Here is a 16845-nt window from a genome sequence, read left to right as displayed (position 1 = left end):
CTTATTACATGTATCATCCGAACAATATTCTTGAACGTTCATTGATTGGTGTAAAATGTTGTACCAATTTTAAACTAGGCCATGCGAAGGAAACAAACCTATTGCGTTAGGGCGCGACTATTTTACAGTGAAGCAAATGAAATAGTATCAAAGTCGAAATAAAAGCTTCTTTGAATAATAAAATCCACTGCCTTTGTACAGACAGCCCAGGTTGATGGTTTAATGGATAGGGCTGGTCTTACAAGCCAGTTATATATTCGAACCTCGACCTGGAAGGATTCTTAGTGTCACTAGTATCGTATTACTAGCCATGCGACGATTCTGTATGCTATGAACCGGCTAGAAAGTCTGAAAGAAATTTAATCCCAAGAGTTTGCTATGGAGTGAGTATGAGCAGAAGTTTGATAAAACTTGTTTTAGGATTATCTGAGCGAGAGGATCATGGAGGATGAATTAGTTATGAGCTCCATGAGCAAATCAATTGATTATTACAACGAACGCTAGAAACCTTCAAAACTGGATAAATATCGCCAAATTGCCAAGAATGGATTTTCGGACTAGTGACTACTAGAACACTCTTCCAAGGAATGCTTATTTTATTCATGGGTTTTCATACAAATTTATTTATATATTACATGTAAGATAAGATATTTGACGCCCTACTCTTTGCACAACTTTCAAGGTAAAACCACAAACTTTCACTATATGTTGGAAACTTTAGAGAAATTCCAGTAATGGCTCCGTAATAATTAAAAGAGTATGTAGACAAAGAGAGGCTCTCATTTGCTGTTCGCCCCTTTTGTCGTGGGATTATCGAAATGAAAAAGATATACTTCGTTCAGACATGCAAAATTTTGGTCTGCATTCTGGCACCACTGCAAAATTTCCCTTTTGTTACCTTTCTTCATCAGACTGTCAAAACATAAAATTCCAATACACGCAAATACTTATGTTCTCGCGATTGTTTCGCAGCGGTGGTGTACTTTTCAGTTTTCGAATTTTTGTGTTGCCTTTTTATCCCGTTCAAAAGTGCCGTATATTCGTGATGAACAGGTGAAGCAATTGCACAGAAAGTGAATTTTATAATTTTTATGTTGATTTTGCAAGCGGTGCATACCAATTCTCGTCGTCAAGCGGACAGTACAAGCGGTCCCATTGTTTTTTTTCTCGAACGTGGCTTCATGTAGTTTCGACGCGAAATTCCGATGGTCGGTTTTGAGATATCGCATTAGTCGGAATCTGTGTTGTTTACCTTTTTTACGGTGGATGAGAGGGAATAAAGTGTCGCAAGAGTGTTTCAATTGATAAGTGCTATACGCGGTGACAACGGAAAGAAGAGTTTTTGTAGGTTTGCGTAAAAACAAAAGCTGTTTTGGGTTTTCATTCAAATTGTTCGGTGCGCCTTCATCAATCGGGCAAAGAACAGATACCGGAAGAAATAATAGCAATAAGAATAGCGGAGCGAATGACGTTTGCCACCACCTGTTAATAGCGCAGAGCGAGAAGGGAAACGCGTTCGAGTAAGTGATCGAATGGTTTGTTGTGTTTTCGTCGTTGGTATATTCCGTTGTTTTCAGTAATTGTCAAAAGTATGAGTTCTTGGGTAATATTCAATATTTGTGAACGCAACGAAACGTTTGTCAGATTATAGTCTATATCGGGTATAGGATGTAAAGCCTTATTAAATAGGGGCATGTGAATCATTGCTGAGGAATGACTTCTAGTTCATAACATCAGGTCTGTGCGCAGGAATCATTCAAGGGGGGAGTTCAAAGAAGGGGTGGTTCAAAAGGTGCTGAAGGCGCAAAAATTTGAAAGAAACGTGCGTCATCCACAATATTGACACTATAAAACAAATTCTGAGAACGACGGGAGAGAATTGTGAAATTTTTTTGCACTTTTATCTAATAAGTGCTATATTGCACATAGAAGTTAATGTTGAAAAATCTTCCAAAGGGAAAGAGGGGGGGGGGGGGGGGGGCGGCCTACTGACATTGTTAGCAAATGAAATGTATAAGCTTGGTGATTACAGGATCTTCGGATTGTGTTTACTCAAATATACTATATATCAATAGTTAGTAAAGTTCGGAGGCAAAAAAGGTTACTAATACACTATAAATTTTTTAAAGCACATATGACAGTTTTCGAAATCAGTACACTAAACCAATAAACTCCAAATATATGGAATATATCTCGATATACACAGCACGAAAATATAAGCTGTAAATACGGTTTAGAATCGCAATCTGCTACAAATTCGGATGAGAACATTTTGTTTTATTAAAATCCCTATTTATATAAATATGTGTGAAATGTGCACGCAGAACTAAACAAATTAATCTTAATGTTAGTTCCAGAATTTTACCAACATTTCCGAATTATGTACTACAATTTCTTGATTTGAAAAATTACGGTTACGGTGATAGAAATAAACAATATCATGTTGTTTAATAAATAAATAAATGCTTCAAAACAAAACAATTTAGTATATGAATAATTTGTGATTTGCCTCAACGAGAGCTATCAATTGAAGTAAAAGTAATAAGTATAACTTGATCTTTTGCTTACTGTATTGCACTTATCATACTTATCATAGCCCGATAGTAGCTTTCAAACGAGCATAAATTTGTTAAAATCAGTTCAGTCATCTCCGAGAAAATTGAGCGCGTAAATATATCTTCGAAAAGTGCACACACAAACACACACATTTTCCGATCTCTTCGAACTGAGTCCAATTGTATTTAACACTATGGGTCTCCGAGGCTTCAACACCCACAAATGTGTAAGCGATAGAAATCTAATTTAAACTGAAAGTCATAATCATTCAAGTTTGTGTTAGAAAAACATTGTTTTCTCAAAAAAAATCCCATCATACCATGTATGAACGGTTAGTAGGAAATATAATTATCTATCTTGGAACAAAATTTGAACAAAATCAAAAATAATGCTTTTTGTAAATCGACATGAAGTTTTAAAATTATTTTTTTACAGAATTTTATTTCAAAAATTTATTTGATTTTAGGATATATACTTGCACTACATTTTTTGTAGGATTTATCATTGTTCGATTATTACCGGTTGATTAAAATTGCTAAAAAGATAAAAGTTTTACCCATTTTAATTTTTTTATATAAATAATAAATAAAAGTTAGGAACACTTAAAGTCGATTCTCGAGCTCGGCATTTTGAAATGCCGAAGTAGATCGGCAACACGACATTTTGATGATTCAGTAATCCATAACCTCTTTTCCGAAATTCGTTGAAGTATTTCAGTAAAGCGCATACCTTTGCCGAAGTTTGGAATAATATTATGCTGAACTTGTCAGTAAACAACAAATATACCGAAATCAGCATATTACTCATATTAAAATACTATGGATTCTTCAAAATACCTTTCTTGCATGAAATAAAAAAGTTTGTTCGGGCAACACCACATAAGACCAGAAAATTGAATAGTTTATCTTTAATGTATTCTTAAATTAGCATTTGAATCTTTATTCATATAACTCTGAAATATTCAACGTTCATCACCCCGTTAGTCCGGCTCAAAGTTAATTTTGATTACTATGTACGGTACTTTCGGAACCGGACTCCGGTTACCGATATAGCCGAAGACGGTTCGTATGACCAACAACTAACATGACGTACAAATTAGAACAGTTTCAAGACTCATTTAGTTTTTTTTACGTTTCTTGAATCGTCGCTCTTAATGACTGTCAAATTCGGAAGACTAGTAGTAATTCTAGATCCGGATCCTAATGACTTTCAGCAACTTTGTATGCGACAAGAAGACCTTTCATTTGAATTCAAATTGCCGTCGAAGTATTTGATATGGCAGGCCATGTGTAGTTGTGGCCAAAAATCTAAAGGTTTCGTTTCTACTGGCGCTGTCGTTTCTACTGGCACTGTGAAAGAATGTCTGCGAAAGCGGTTGTTATCATTTATCAGAAGCCACGACTCCAGCTTTTTTTTGGCCTGATTTGATCTCTTGTCACTATGCGAAATTCGTCTTGCAATGTTATAAGCTCCAACAGTCAATTTACCAAACTGCCCAGAGAAGTACTGGACTCTAGTTGAGCTTAAACTTTTAATCAACTGTTTCTAATCTACATATGGTACATACGGTACCCCCATTCATCTCAGTTCCACTAGTCATCTCATATACGAAAACCATTAGTTAGAGTTAGATCTGCTGTCACAAACTCAGATTCAAATGAATGGTCTTATGGTCCCATAGACTGCTATTGAATTTTATACCCGATCCGACTTCCGGTTACGGAATTACAGGGCGACATGCACCAAAAAAATGGAAAAAATTGTCACTTTTCTCAGAGATGGCAGAACCGATTTTCAAAAACTTAGATTTAAATTAAAGGTCTTATGGTCCCATAGCTGGTTATTGAAGTTCATCATTATCTGACTCGGAAATTTCAGAAATTTCTTATCCGATTCTCACAAACTAAGATGCAAATTAAAGGTCTTGAAATATATTAAAAAATCCCCCAAAAATTCTATTCAAATCAAACTTCCAGTTCCGGAATTACAGCGTAATAAGTGGAAAATTTTCTATTTCATGAGTTTTTTTGCAAGCTCTGACAAAACGAGGTGCAAATTTCTATTGAACTTACTGGTAGATTCATTCAGTTGGCAGATCTTTTCAGTTGGTGGATGTATAAACCTACTCTGGGACTCTCCGGTTTCCGGTTCCGAAAGTACCGATAGTAGTGAAGCTCCAAAAACGGAACTCACTTCGATTTCTTAGCAATGGTTAAATCGATTTTCACAAATCTTGATTCTAATTAAAGCTCTTATTGTCTTAAAAGATACTGTGCAATTTCTTCCAGTTCCGAAATTATATAGCGATGAGTGTCAAAACTTTCAAACCGTCATACTAAATGGCGATGCAAAATCGCTACGTGCTGGTATGGAAGAAGAAAACACCACCGCCTTTTCGAACGAAGCACACAGCGTGCTTTGTTCAATTTCGTATAACGTGTCGAGTTACCACAATTAAATCTATATTTTACAGGAGAAAATCAGTAAAATTGTTTCGGAGAATCAAAATTCTATATTCAAAATCTGTATATGAAAAAAGTTATCAAATCGAATCTAAAAATGACAGCTACTTTTTGTTTAGAGGTAGCGAATTGTAATGTAATTGGCAATAATTTCTTTTTACTATCCCATTTACCAAGGCCACCATCTTTCTATCTTATCAGAACAAATTTTAGAAAACATAAAGAATTACGCTAAAATAATTTCACGAAAAGTTAATATAGATAAACCGTCATTAACAGATGGGACCATTTGTAGTGTTTACCATCTTTGATCTTTTCTTTTATTTAATTTATACCCACTTGTTAGTATTATCACAAAATCATGATAACGATTCTATTCTATAAAAGTATACTTTTTGCCTTTCTTATACTTGAATAATTGACAAGTGTCCTATACCATTCGACATATCGAGTTGATCAATGGCTGTGTGTGCATGTTTGGATGTATGTATGTAGTATGTATCAAATAATCTCACTCATTATTGGCTTGAGATGGCTTGACCGATTTTTACAAACTTAGGCTCAAACGAAAGGTCCTATAGTATCATAGGTTGCTGCAGAATTTGAACTATAGAACAAAGTGTGTTTAAAATTTAAAACCGTCATTTAGTGCGACGATGCTAAACAAAGAAAAATTCTTACTAACTTGACATAACTGTTTACAAATTGAAAAGGTTATGTTAATTTATACCCGAAAAAAGTTTCTAATTTTATTGAATTCTCGACTAGTGATATATTAGAAAATATAAGTATTATGAGAAAGGCTTTATTTCTAGGCGAAAAAAAAGGTTTTTTTGCTCACGAACCATGGAATCGATCAATCTATGACAGAACGTTGAGATATTTCAACCAAAATTTCGTGATTAGGAAGAACTTCTTATCTTCTGTTTCACAAATATTCATTTTCTTCCAGCTCCAGCCGAATTCACGAACATTCTAAACTATCGCCACTGCCCAACGTAAAAGGAAAAAAAATCCATCTGCTAACTACATTTCACTGATTGCCTTTACCGAACCAGGCATCCATATTCGCCGGTCAGCATTCCATCACTCAACGGGCACCGTTTGCCGTGGACCAACCAAACCGACCGACTAATTGACCAGACCAATCCGGCTTCTTGGCCTTCCACCAAAATCGCCTTCATTCCACTCACCTCACGATAAACGCAAACCGGCGACAAACAAAAAGAAGAAAAAATGCCCATCCAAATTACAAACGACAGCAACAACAGCGGCGGTGGTGGTGGTGCTGGCTCCGAGATTAAAGTGAAAATAGCATACAGTGGTGAGGTGATGATCACCTACATCGTGGAAAGCATCACATACGAGGGAATCTGCCGGGAGATACGGGAAATATGTCACTTCGCACCGGAACAGGTGAGTAACGGACAGAGAAAAAAGGGGGCGAAAATTTACGCCACCATTCTGGCCTGCCGCTGGTGGTAGGTTGGGTTGGGGCTGCGACGAAACGCTGATAGAAACAATCAATATTGTCCTGATTTTTTTCTTCTCGTTTCAGGTCTTCACCATGAAATGGGTCGACGAGGAGAACGACCCCTGTACGATCCAATCTGACTTAGAGCTGGACGAGGCGATTCGGTTGTACGAGGTAAACCGAGACTCGGAGCTTGTCATACATGGTAAGTCTGGTTCTGGGACCCACAAGCTGTTAATGCTCATCAAATAGCAAATGTACATACTAATCTTGGTCACAACGTGACGGCAGCAAGGTGGTTGCCTATGATGCCAAAAATGTTGCATGTCGCCAGCTGGTTACAATGAGCTCCTCTTGGCATCATTGTGAGATGCGGATTTGTGAATGGACAGGGATTTTCAACGGAATGATAGGCTCTGAATGGTAATCTGCCACAAGCGCCCGTTTAGATGCTGTCCTAACAGTTTGAACTAGAATTATTGCAACAGGAGAAGTTTGACATTTTGCTTGTTTTTTTTGCAGGAAGGAACTGCTTTTTTGCAATATTCTCAATCAATTTTTTTGCAAACAATGTGATGTCCTTGTATTTGGCTAGTAGCAGTTTATGTTGAATTGAAAACGTCACCTCACGGTTCTACTTTAATCGATGAAGTTAATGCTTTTTGTAAAACACTCTGTAAGTTTGCACTAAATGCCTGAAAGGACCTATCCCTAAAAGGACCTATCGGATGGAACAAAATGTTTATGCCTGAATTAGGTTTTCATCAGCAGCAAACTTTTGTCGGAAAAATCTGACACAAAAAATCTAACTTGCATCAGTCGAATGTAACAAACTGTAAGCGACCCCGACAAACAATTTGCTAAATCTTTCCGGTCATGGTGGAGACGACCTTCCAACGTCTGGCGTGTGAAAAAGCGGCACAGTCGTTGCGAGTGGAACAGATTGTAAACTTTTAAATGCTTCCGGATGCTGAAGGAAAAATAGATGACGATTCTGATCTCACGATGGACCCTGGCTTCCATTTTTTTGTCTCGAGAACTGTTATCACGAACGAAGTCGAATTGGAGGAAGAAGACTACAACTAGTAGTTAGGACTGGGATGTATTCACATTGTTTTCCTACGATAAAGGATGATGGTCAAATGATTCCAACCAACTATCGCAGGTCCCAGCTGGCGAACACTAATGCGTTGGAATAGGAGCCAAACGCGATGGTACCGGAATGGACGTTTTTATGTGTGTGTATCTAGCTGTACACCCTAAGCGAATGTGGATTTGAATTGCGCTGAGGGAATTCGTTTGCCCTTGGGATCACGTAGTAGATCGCGATGCGGGAGACAGTAAAAAGTGGTCCTTCAAATGGCATTGGTTATGTAATCCTAAATCGTTTTACATTGTTTTCGCATGCTCTGAATCCCTGCTCACCTGTCGAGAATTGACATTGTTGTTGTGCTGTTGGATGAGCCTGCTGCTTGTGGGTTTGCGTTATAGCTGTTCAGTACAATCCTCGGCTGCTGAGGGCTGATTGACTGTTGTTTCAGTTTTGCTGAATAATAAATAATAAATGAAGGAAAATGGTAATCCGATGAAATAAATAGGGATGAGTAGTCCTTCTTTATCTGGTGTTTGCAGACCTTCTCGTAGATCACTGCTGGATGATAGAAGGATGACATGTAGGTTGTTATTCATAATAAGAATAAATTACTTGTTCATTTTTTGTTTGGGTATGTCATTTGTCAAATTTGGTATGTGGAAATCATAGTGATTGCTGTTCCGTCGGTTTTCATCCCTCGTTAAGTGTATATAGAAACACAATAGCAGTTATTCATCCAAAAGGAGGTAGTAATAAAGTATCAAACATTTATTTTAAATCGAAAACGGCGAGAGGTCCTGGGCAAAAGGTTAACCCGTTTCTAGAATAAATTTCGACCAATTTAAAAAAATTGGAAGAGTTCAAACAATGGAACAACGCTTGATATTTGTTTTGTTTTTATTTTTTACAACATCAGAATCTGAAAGATTATTTGCTCGATTACAGGTGATCTGATAATACTCGTAGAAGTTATAATATGTAATAATTAGAACGGGCACATCGTGATTAAAACGAGTACATACTTAACCGGAACTGAACTGAAACTGAACTGAAACTGAACTGAAACTGAACTGAAACTGAACTGAAACTGAACTGAACTGAAACTGAACTGAAACTGAACTGAAACTGAACTGAAACTGAACTGAAACTGAACTGAAACTGAACTGAAACTGAACTGAAACTGAACTGAAACTGAACTGAAACTGAACTGAAACTGAACTGAAACTGAACTGAAACTGAACTGAAACTGAACTGAAACTGAACTGAAACTGAACTGAAACTGAACTGAAACTGAACTGAAACTGAACTGAAACTGAACTGAAACTGAACTGAAACTGAACTGAAACTGAACTGAAACTGAACTGAAACTGAACTGAAACTGAACTGAAACTGAACTGAAACTGAACTGAAACTGAACTGAAACTGAACTGAAACTGAACTGAAACTGAACTGAAACTGAACTGAAACTGAACTGAAACTGAACTGAAACTGAACTGAAACTGAACTGAAACTGAACTGAAACTGAACTGAAACTGAACTGAAACTGAACTGAAACTGAACTGAAACTGAACTGAAACTGAACTGAAACTGAACTGAAACTGAACTGAAACTGAACTGAAACTGAACTGAAACTGAACTGAAACTGAACTGCACCTGAACTGAAACTGAACTGAAACTGAACTGAAACTGAACTGAAACTGAACTGAAACTGAACTGAAACTGAACTGAAACTGAACTGAAACTGAACTGAAACTGAACTGAAACTGAACTGAAACTGAAACTGAAACTGAAACTGAAACTGAAACTGAAACTGAAACTGAAACTGAAACTGAAACTGAAACTGAAACTGAAACTGAAACTGAAACTGAAACTGAAACTGAACTGAAACTGAACTGAAACTGAACTGAAACTGAACTGAAACTGAACTGAAACTGAACTGAAACTGAACTGAAACTGAACTGAAACTGAACTGAAACTGAAACTGAAACTGAAACTGAAACTGAACTGAAACTGAACTGAAACTGAACTGAAACTGAACTGAAACTGAACTGAAACTGAACTGAAACTGAACTGAACTGAAACTGAACTGAAACTGAACTGAAACTGAACTGAAACTGAACTGAAACTGAACTGAACTGAAACTGAACTGAAACTGAACTGAAACTGAACTGAAACTGAACTGAAACTGAACTGAAACTGAACTGAAACTGAACTGAAACTGAACTGAACTGAAACTGAACTGAAACTGAACTGAAACTGAACTGAAACTGAACTGAAACTGAACTGAAACTGAACTGAAACTGAACTGAAACTGAACTGAAACTGAACTGAAACTGAACTGAAACTGAACTGAAACTGAACTGAAACTGAACTGAAACTGAACTGAAACTGAACTGAAACTGAACTGAAACTGAACTGAAACTGAACTGAAACTGAACTGAAACTGAACTGAAACTGAACTGAAACTGAACTGAAACTGAACTGAAACTGAACTGAAACTGAACTGAAACTGAACTGAAACTGAACTGAAACTGAACTGAAACTGAACTGAAACTGAACTGAAACTGAACTGAAACTGAACTGAAACTGAACTGAAACTGAACTGAAACTGAACTGAAACTGAACTGAAACTGAACTGAAACTGAACTGAAACTGAACTGAAACTGAACTGAAACTGAACTGAAACTGAACTGAAACTGAACTGAAACTGAACTGAAACTGAACTGAAACTGAACTGAAACTGAACTGAAACTGAACTGAAACTGAACTGAAACTGAACTGAAACTGAACTGAAACTGAACTGCACCTGAACTGAAACTGAACTGAAACTGAACTGAAACTGAACTGAAACTGAACTGAAACTGAACTGAAACTGAACTGAAACTGAACTGAAACTGAAACTGAAACTGAAACTGAAACTGAAACTGAAACTGAAACTGAAACTGAAACTGAAACTGAAACTGAAACTGAAACTGAAACTGAAACTGAAACTGAAACTGAACTGAAACTGAACTGAAACTGAACTGAAACTGAACTGAAACTGAACTGAAACTGAACTGAAACTGAACTGAAACTGAACTGAAACTGAACTGAAACTGAACTGAAACTGAACTGAAACTGAACTGAAACTGAAACTGAAACTGAAACTGAAACTGAAACTGAAACTGAAACTGAAACTGAAACTGAAACTGAAACTGAAACTGAACTGAAACTGAACTGAAACTGAACTGAAACTGAACTGAAACTGAACTGAAACTGAACTGAAACTGAACTGAAACTGAACTGAAACTGAACTGAAACTGAACTGAAACTGAACTGAAACTGAACTGAAACTGAACTGAAACTGAACTGAAACTGAACTGAAACTGAACTGAAACTGAACTGAAACTGAACTGAAACTGAACTGAAACTGAACTGAAACTGAACTGAAACTGAAACTGAAACTGAAACTGAAACTGAAACTGAAACTGAAACTGAAACTGAAACTGAAACTGAAACTGAAACTGAAACTGAAACTGAAACTGAACTGAAACTGAACTGAAACTGAACTGAAACTGAACTGAAACTGAACTGAAACTGAACTGAAACTGAACTGAAACTGAACTGAAACTGAACTGAAACTGAACTGAAACTGAACTGAAACTGAACTGAAACTGAAACTGAAACTGAAACTGAAACTGAAACTGAAACTGAAACTGAAACTGAAACTGAAACTGAAACTGAAACTGAAACTGAAACTGAACTGAAACTGAACTGAAACTGAACTGAAACTGAACTGAAACTGAACTGAAACTGAACTGAAACTGAACTGAAACTGAACTGAAACTGAACTGAAACTGAACTGAAACTGAACTGAAACTGAACTGAAACTGAACTGAAACTGAACTGAAACTGAAACTGAAACTGAAACTGAAACTGAAACTGAAACTGAAACTGAAACTGAAACTGAAACTGAAACTGAAACTGAAACTGAACTGAAACTGAACTGAAACTGAACTGAAACTGAACTGAAACTGAACTGAAACTGAACTGAAACTGAACTGAAACTGAACTGAAACTGAACTGAAACTGAACTGAAACTGAACTGAAACTGAACTGAAACTGAACTGAAACTGAACTGAAACTGAACTGAAACTGAACTGAAACTGAACTGAAACTGAACTGAAACTGAACTGAAACTGAACTGAAACTGAACTGAAACTGAACTGAAACTGAACTGAAACTGAACTGAAACTGAACTGAAACTGAACTGAAACTGAACTGAAACTGAACTGAAACTGAACTGAAACTGAACTGAAACTGAACTGAAACTGAACTGAAACTGAACTGAAACTGAACTGAAACTGAACTGAAACTGAACTGAAACTGAACTGAAACTGAACTGAAACTGAACTGAAACTGAACTGAAACTGAACTAAAACTGAACTGAAACTGAACTGAAACTGAACTGAAACTGAACTGAAACTGAACTGAAACTGAACTGAACTGAAACTGAACTGAAATTGAACTGAAATTGAACTGAAACTGAACTGAAACTGAACTGAAACTAAACTGAAACTGTACTGAAACTGTACTGAAACTGTACTGAAACTGAACTGCACCTGAACTGAAACTGAACTGAAACTGAACTGAAACTGAACTGAAACTGAACTGAAACTGAACTGAAACTGAACTGAAACTGAACTGAAACTGAACTGAAACTGAACTGAAACTGAATTGAAACTGAACTGAAACTGACATGTTCTTAGATCAGAAAATCGTGACGAAGCTTTGGTATCAAACCCTGATAAGCAACGTTATCTCCAATATCTAGAAGTAATGATATTTTCTGGAAAGAACAGGGGTCACTAGTTTTGACATGTTTTGCCATTCGTTGGAAAAAGAATCTACACATTTTCTCCACTTTGGCGTTAGATCATTAGATTTATCGGCTGAATTATGAAACTCGTTTGTTCATTACATCATCACAATTTATTATTCGGTTCCTTTTTTATCCTGTTCGTTATTCGACGTATAATTCTTTTAAACTCTTTGAATTGTCAGAAAAATAAAAAAAGAGACACAAGCTCTGGTTTCGTTTTCCGGTCCAGAAAAAAAAAACATTGAAAGAAGATTATACTGGCTCTATAAAAACAACAGTCTGCAGCAGTTTTCCCGTCGAAAGTCTGTTCACATTGGTTTGCAGTCCGAATAAATTAAATAGCACTTTATAGTCACCCACTGAACTGAAACTGACATGTTCTTAGATCAGAAAATCGTGACGAAGCTTTGGTATCAAACCCTGATAAGCAACGTTATCTCCAATATCTAGAAGTAATGATATTTTCTGGAAAGAACAGGGGTCACTAGTTTTGACATGTTTTGCCATTCGTTGGAAAAAGAATCTACACATTTTCTCCACTTTGGCGTTAGATCATTAGATTTATCGGCTGAATTATGAAACTCGTTTGTTCATTACATCATCACAATTTATTATTCGGTTCCTTTTTTATCCTGTTCGTTATTCGACGTATAATTCTTTTAAACTCTTTGAATTGTCAGAAAAATAAAAAAAGAGACACAAGCTCTGGTTTCGTTTTCCGGTCCAGAAAAAAAAACATTGAAAGAAGATTATACTGGCTCTATAAAAACAACAGTCTGCAGCAGTTTTCCCGTCGAAAGTCTGTTCACATTGGTTTGCAGTCCGAATAAATTAAATAGCACTTTATAGTCACCCACCCTCGCTAGGAGGTGGCAGCGAACTCGGAGTTTTATATTTTTTCACTGTTTTCGTTGGTTATTCGACATTTCAAGACTTTTCTTTCATCTCAGACTACCGTGAGCAGTTGGTTTTTCTGTCTATTTCTCTAGCTGGTATTCTCGTTGGGTTTCAAACAATTCTCGTTTTACGAAAAAAAAAAAACAATTACACTTTTATAATAGAACGGATGTGATGTTAGGTTCACAATGTAAATATATTAAGAAATCGGTAAATCTTCTTCTGAGAAAATTAATAAGGTATCAAATAAGTGCAGATCTGGCAAAATAATAACGGTGATAAATAAGTGGGTGGTAAGTTACTGGTCCCTGAGCAAAACGTTATTATTAATGGGATTTTTTGAAGAGGATTCGACGAGGTTATGATTAGTTTCAGTTCAGTTTCAGTTTACTTTCAGGATTTCTGTTCGCTTCATTTTCAATACGTTCTTCACGATGATAGCACATCTATTTTAGGATCAGATTTTCACTCAATCAAACTCGCATTTTGAATGAGTTTTCCTGTAGCATGTATACTCCCGCATGTGCCGACCGTATTTGCATAGAAATAGAATTTTCCTGCTACGGCAATGGGGTGCTGTTTCGTACTGAAGGCAAAACAATGTTTATATATTCGGATTCGGTTATAACTAAAACATTGATGGAAAAATTGACTGCGCTTTTGTCCTTATGCAATGAGCCTATATCAGACTTTTCGGTTTATAGCACTGCATTCATTTCCATTTCGTCGCGATGGCCAACAGGTTCAGACAAGACAGGAGTCATTATTTTCCTGCCGATGGTCTGCCGCTTACCGGCGACAAATCTCACTCGTGTTTGATAGAAGAGCGGATCAGGGGATAGAGGAAGCTATCATTACATTATATCAGTCGATTCCCACGTGCAATTCGTAACGAGAATTCCCACTGATACGATTAGAATAATTGGCTTTCTTTGTTCCATTTACCAACCGACCAGTCGGGAGCGTAGATGATGCGATCACTGGTCTTCTGGATTGACGCCAAAAGTTCGTAGCTAATTTCAATTATGTTATCTTCCATTCCCGCTGACATCGGCGGAACGCGAGTTGACATCTGGTGAGCCACTCACACTTATTGGTTAGGATTTCTGTTTCCTACACAGCTCAAGGATGATTGTTTCAGTGGGAGTCCTGTTTTTGGTGGATGCAATTTTTTGCCACCTTTCTCGGAGCAGAAGTTTGCATTCAGGTGCCAGTCGGTCTGCCGAAGTAGTCGTTCAAGATGAAATATGGCTCGTTGTGGGTTCCATCTGTCGCGACTGGATTCTATAAATATAGGCTGAAGGCTGGTGGTTTAGAGCCAACTCTTTTGGTGTTGTTGTCGAAAGCAACGTGATTTTTCACCAGATCAGATAATTGCATATCAAAGAAAAAGAATAAAAGAAACTTTCTAAACATTTTTACTTTTCTTAAAGGTTTTGTAAGATGAAATTTTTTGTCACGTTTTCAATGAAACCGTATAATCATATCTGTAATAAACTTAAAATTATAGAATGAATTTTTTTTTCTCAAATTTTTTTTATAAACTTTTTATGAAAAAATTATTTCATGTCATGTTCTGGACCTTTGAAAATCAGAAAAAATATTATAATACTAAAACATCATAGAATCTAAACCCGTTCAAAAACTTGTGGATCATCAATTATTTTATATCTTGTGACGAAAAGATATAAAATAATTGCTGGTGCACAAAGTAATTCCTGATTCTGATACCTGAAACTCCTAAGAATTGCTTAATAAATTTTTCTAGTTTGTAGAACTCGCTAGTTGATGGTCGAATAAACTTAATTCAGTTATACCAGTCCGTTTCGTGAAGTGTCAGAAATACGGATCTCTGAAAATAGTGCTCAAAAAACTTTTGATTTTCATCTGGATCCAACTTCCGGTTTCAGTATTATAATCATCGGTAATCCGCTATAGAATGATAAAATTTTCAAACCATCGTCTTAAGTGACCATGCAAAAAACGTCAAAACTCTTCGAAACTTGCTAAAGACTGTTCCATTTGGTCGGTTTTGTTATTTGATGGCCAATCTAACCGACTTTGACTATACCAGTTACCTGGCTATGTCTCAAGGTCCCTTAATTGGCTCTTCATTGCTATCCGGATCTAACTAGCGGTTCTAGTACTTTAAATCGTCGCCTGAAGTGACGATACAAGGAACGTAGAAACTTTTCCATAAGAACAGAGTCTTTGTAGTAGGGGAGAGTGTTCGGCTACCGGCATCCTTTTATTTCAAGCTCATAGCTTCTGACTTAGTGCACATTATGCGGACATCTATATATCAATGAAAACCAAAGTCCCTAGTTAACACCTGATTAAGAAACTAAGTGGAATCATTTGATAGAAAAAATTTTATTATCAATTTAGTAAAGTGAGAAATTTTGGCCATTTCAAAAATGATGTTCGGTTACCGGCACCCCATGAAATTTCGTAAAAAAATATAAGTAAAGAATGCAATTATTCAAAGGAAAACCAGAATTTATTCTTTTCGGAGGCGTTTTGGAAAAAAATCTTCATTGTCTGGTGGTAACTTCGCCTTGGCTCTTTTGGCCGATGGTGGTGCTTTTGGTGTTGATTTGGCCGGTCTTGCACGTTTTTTCTTAGCCGGAGCATCTGATGTATGAGCAACTAGATGTTTGGCCGAAACTTTGGCTTGCTTTGTCTCGACAGCAGCCTGCATATCACTGACGATTTCATACGGTTTGTCAAAAAAAAATGGGGGTCCGGTAACCGAACACCTTTGGGTGCCGGTAACCGAAATCGGTAGACATTTTGAAAATGACAAAAAAATCTTTGGTAGCGAAATTTTTAAAACATCCGGTATTAAATCACGAAATAGATCGATTTCACCTCATAAATATTTAATCCACTCCGATTGATGCTTTTCATTTTATGATTCTATAAAAAAAGTCAGAAAAAAACTTTTGTGTTGATATTCAAGCAGCAAAAAGTACAAGCGTCTGTTTGCTTCGGTATTTGGCACAAAAAGAACGTGCAGCTATTACGCACACATGAGATTTATCGGAATGACGCTATCTGCTTTCTGTCAAAAGTTGCGGTGGGGTGCCGGCAACCGAACACCTTCCCCTACAATCCATTTTTGGATTTTGTCCATTCTGTTTCAGCAAACCTCACAGCCAATTCTTGCTGTACAGAACCATTGCATGGCAAGTTTTAAAGGGTGTCCCAGGAAGCCTAAGCACGATTTGAAAATAATAATACGAGCTTAGAATTCGAGTTAATCTAATTTGTTCATTGTTCTGTTCTCTTTTATACTCTACTACAGTTCGACATGACATTTCCGAAACTTATCCAAATGAACGTCAAGGGGTGAACGCACAGGCTTTTTTCCAAAGATTTTAAATACTGTTTTTCAGTTTTATTAAAAAGTTGTAATGGAATCCGGTACCTTGACATGTTTCCGCAAATATGCACAAATACAAATCCATTGCCGGTACCATGATTAAGAAGAAGACTTATC

The 16845-nt window shown here is 36.7% G+C and overlaps 1 protein-coding gene across 2 annotated transcripts in view; it reads left to right on the top strand.

Moving 5' to 3' along the window:
* The first annotated feature begins 942 nt into the window (after positions 1-942).
* Positions 943-16845, top strand: part of LOC131437120 (atypical protein kinase C) — a 244978-nt gene continuing 229075 nt past the window's right edge. Inside the window, exons 1-3 of one of the 2 annotated variants that reach the window (XM_058606284.1) lie at positions 943-1520; positions 5971-6434; positions 6577-6697. In XM_058606284.1, coding sequence (XP_058462267.1) covers positions 6255-6434; positions 6577-6697 — 301 coding nt within the window. In that variant the 5' untranslated portion in view covers positions 943-1520; positions 5971-6254. Of the gene's footprint in view, positions 1521-5970; positions 6435-6576; positions 6698-16845 lie in introns of those variants that run through there. The other variant, XM_058606281.1, reaches the window with a different exon arrangement.

The sequence above is a fragment of the Malaya genurostris genome, chromosome 3 (genome assembly GCF_030247185.1).
Source record: "Malaya genurostris strain Urasoe2022 chromosome 3, Malgen_1.1, whole genome shotgun sequence".
Taxonomy (NCBI): domain Eukaryota; kingdom Metazoa; phylum Arthropoda; class Insecta; order Diptera; family Culicidae; genus Malaya; species Malaya genurostris.
This window is presented reverse-complemented; position numbering and strand designations above follow the sequence as displayed.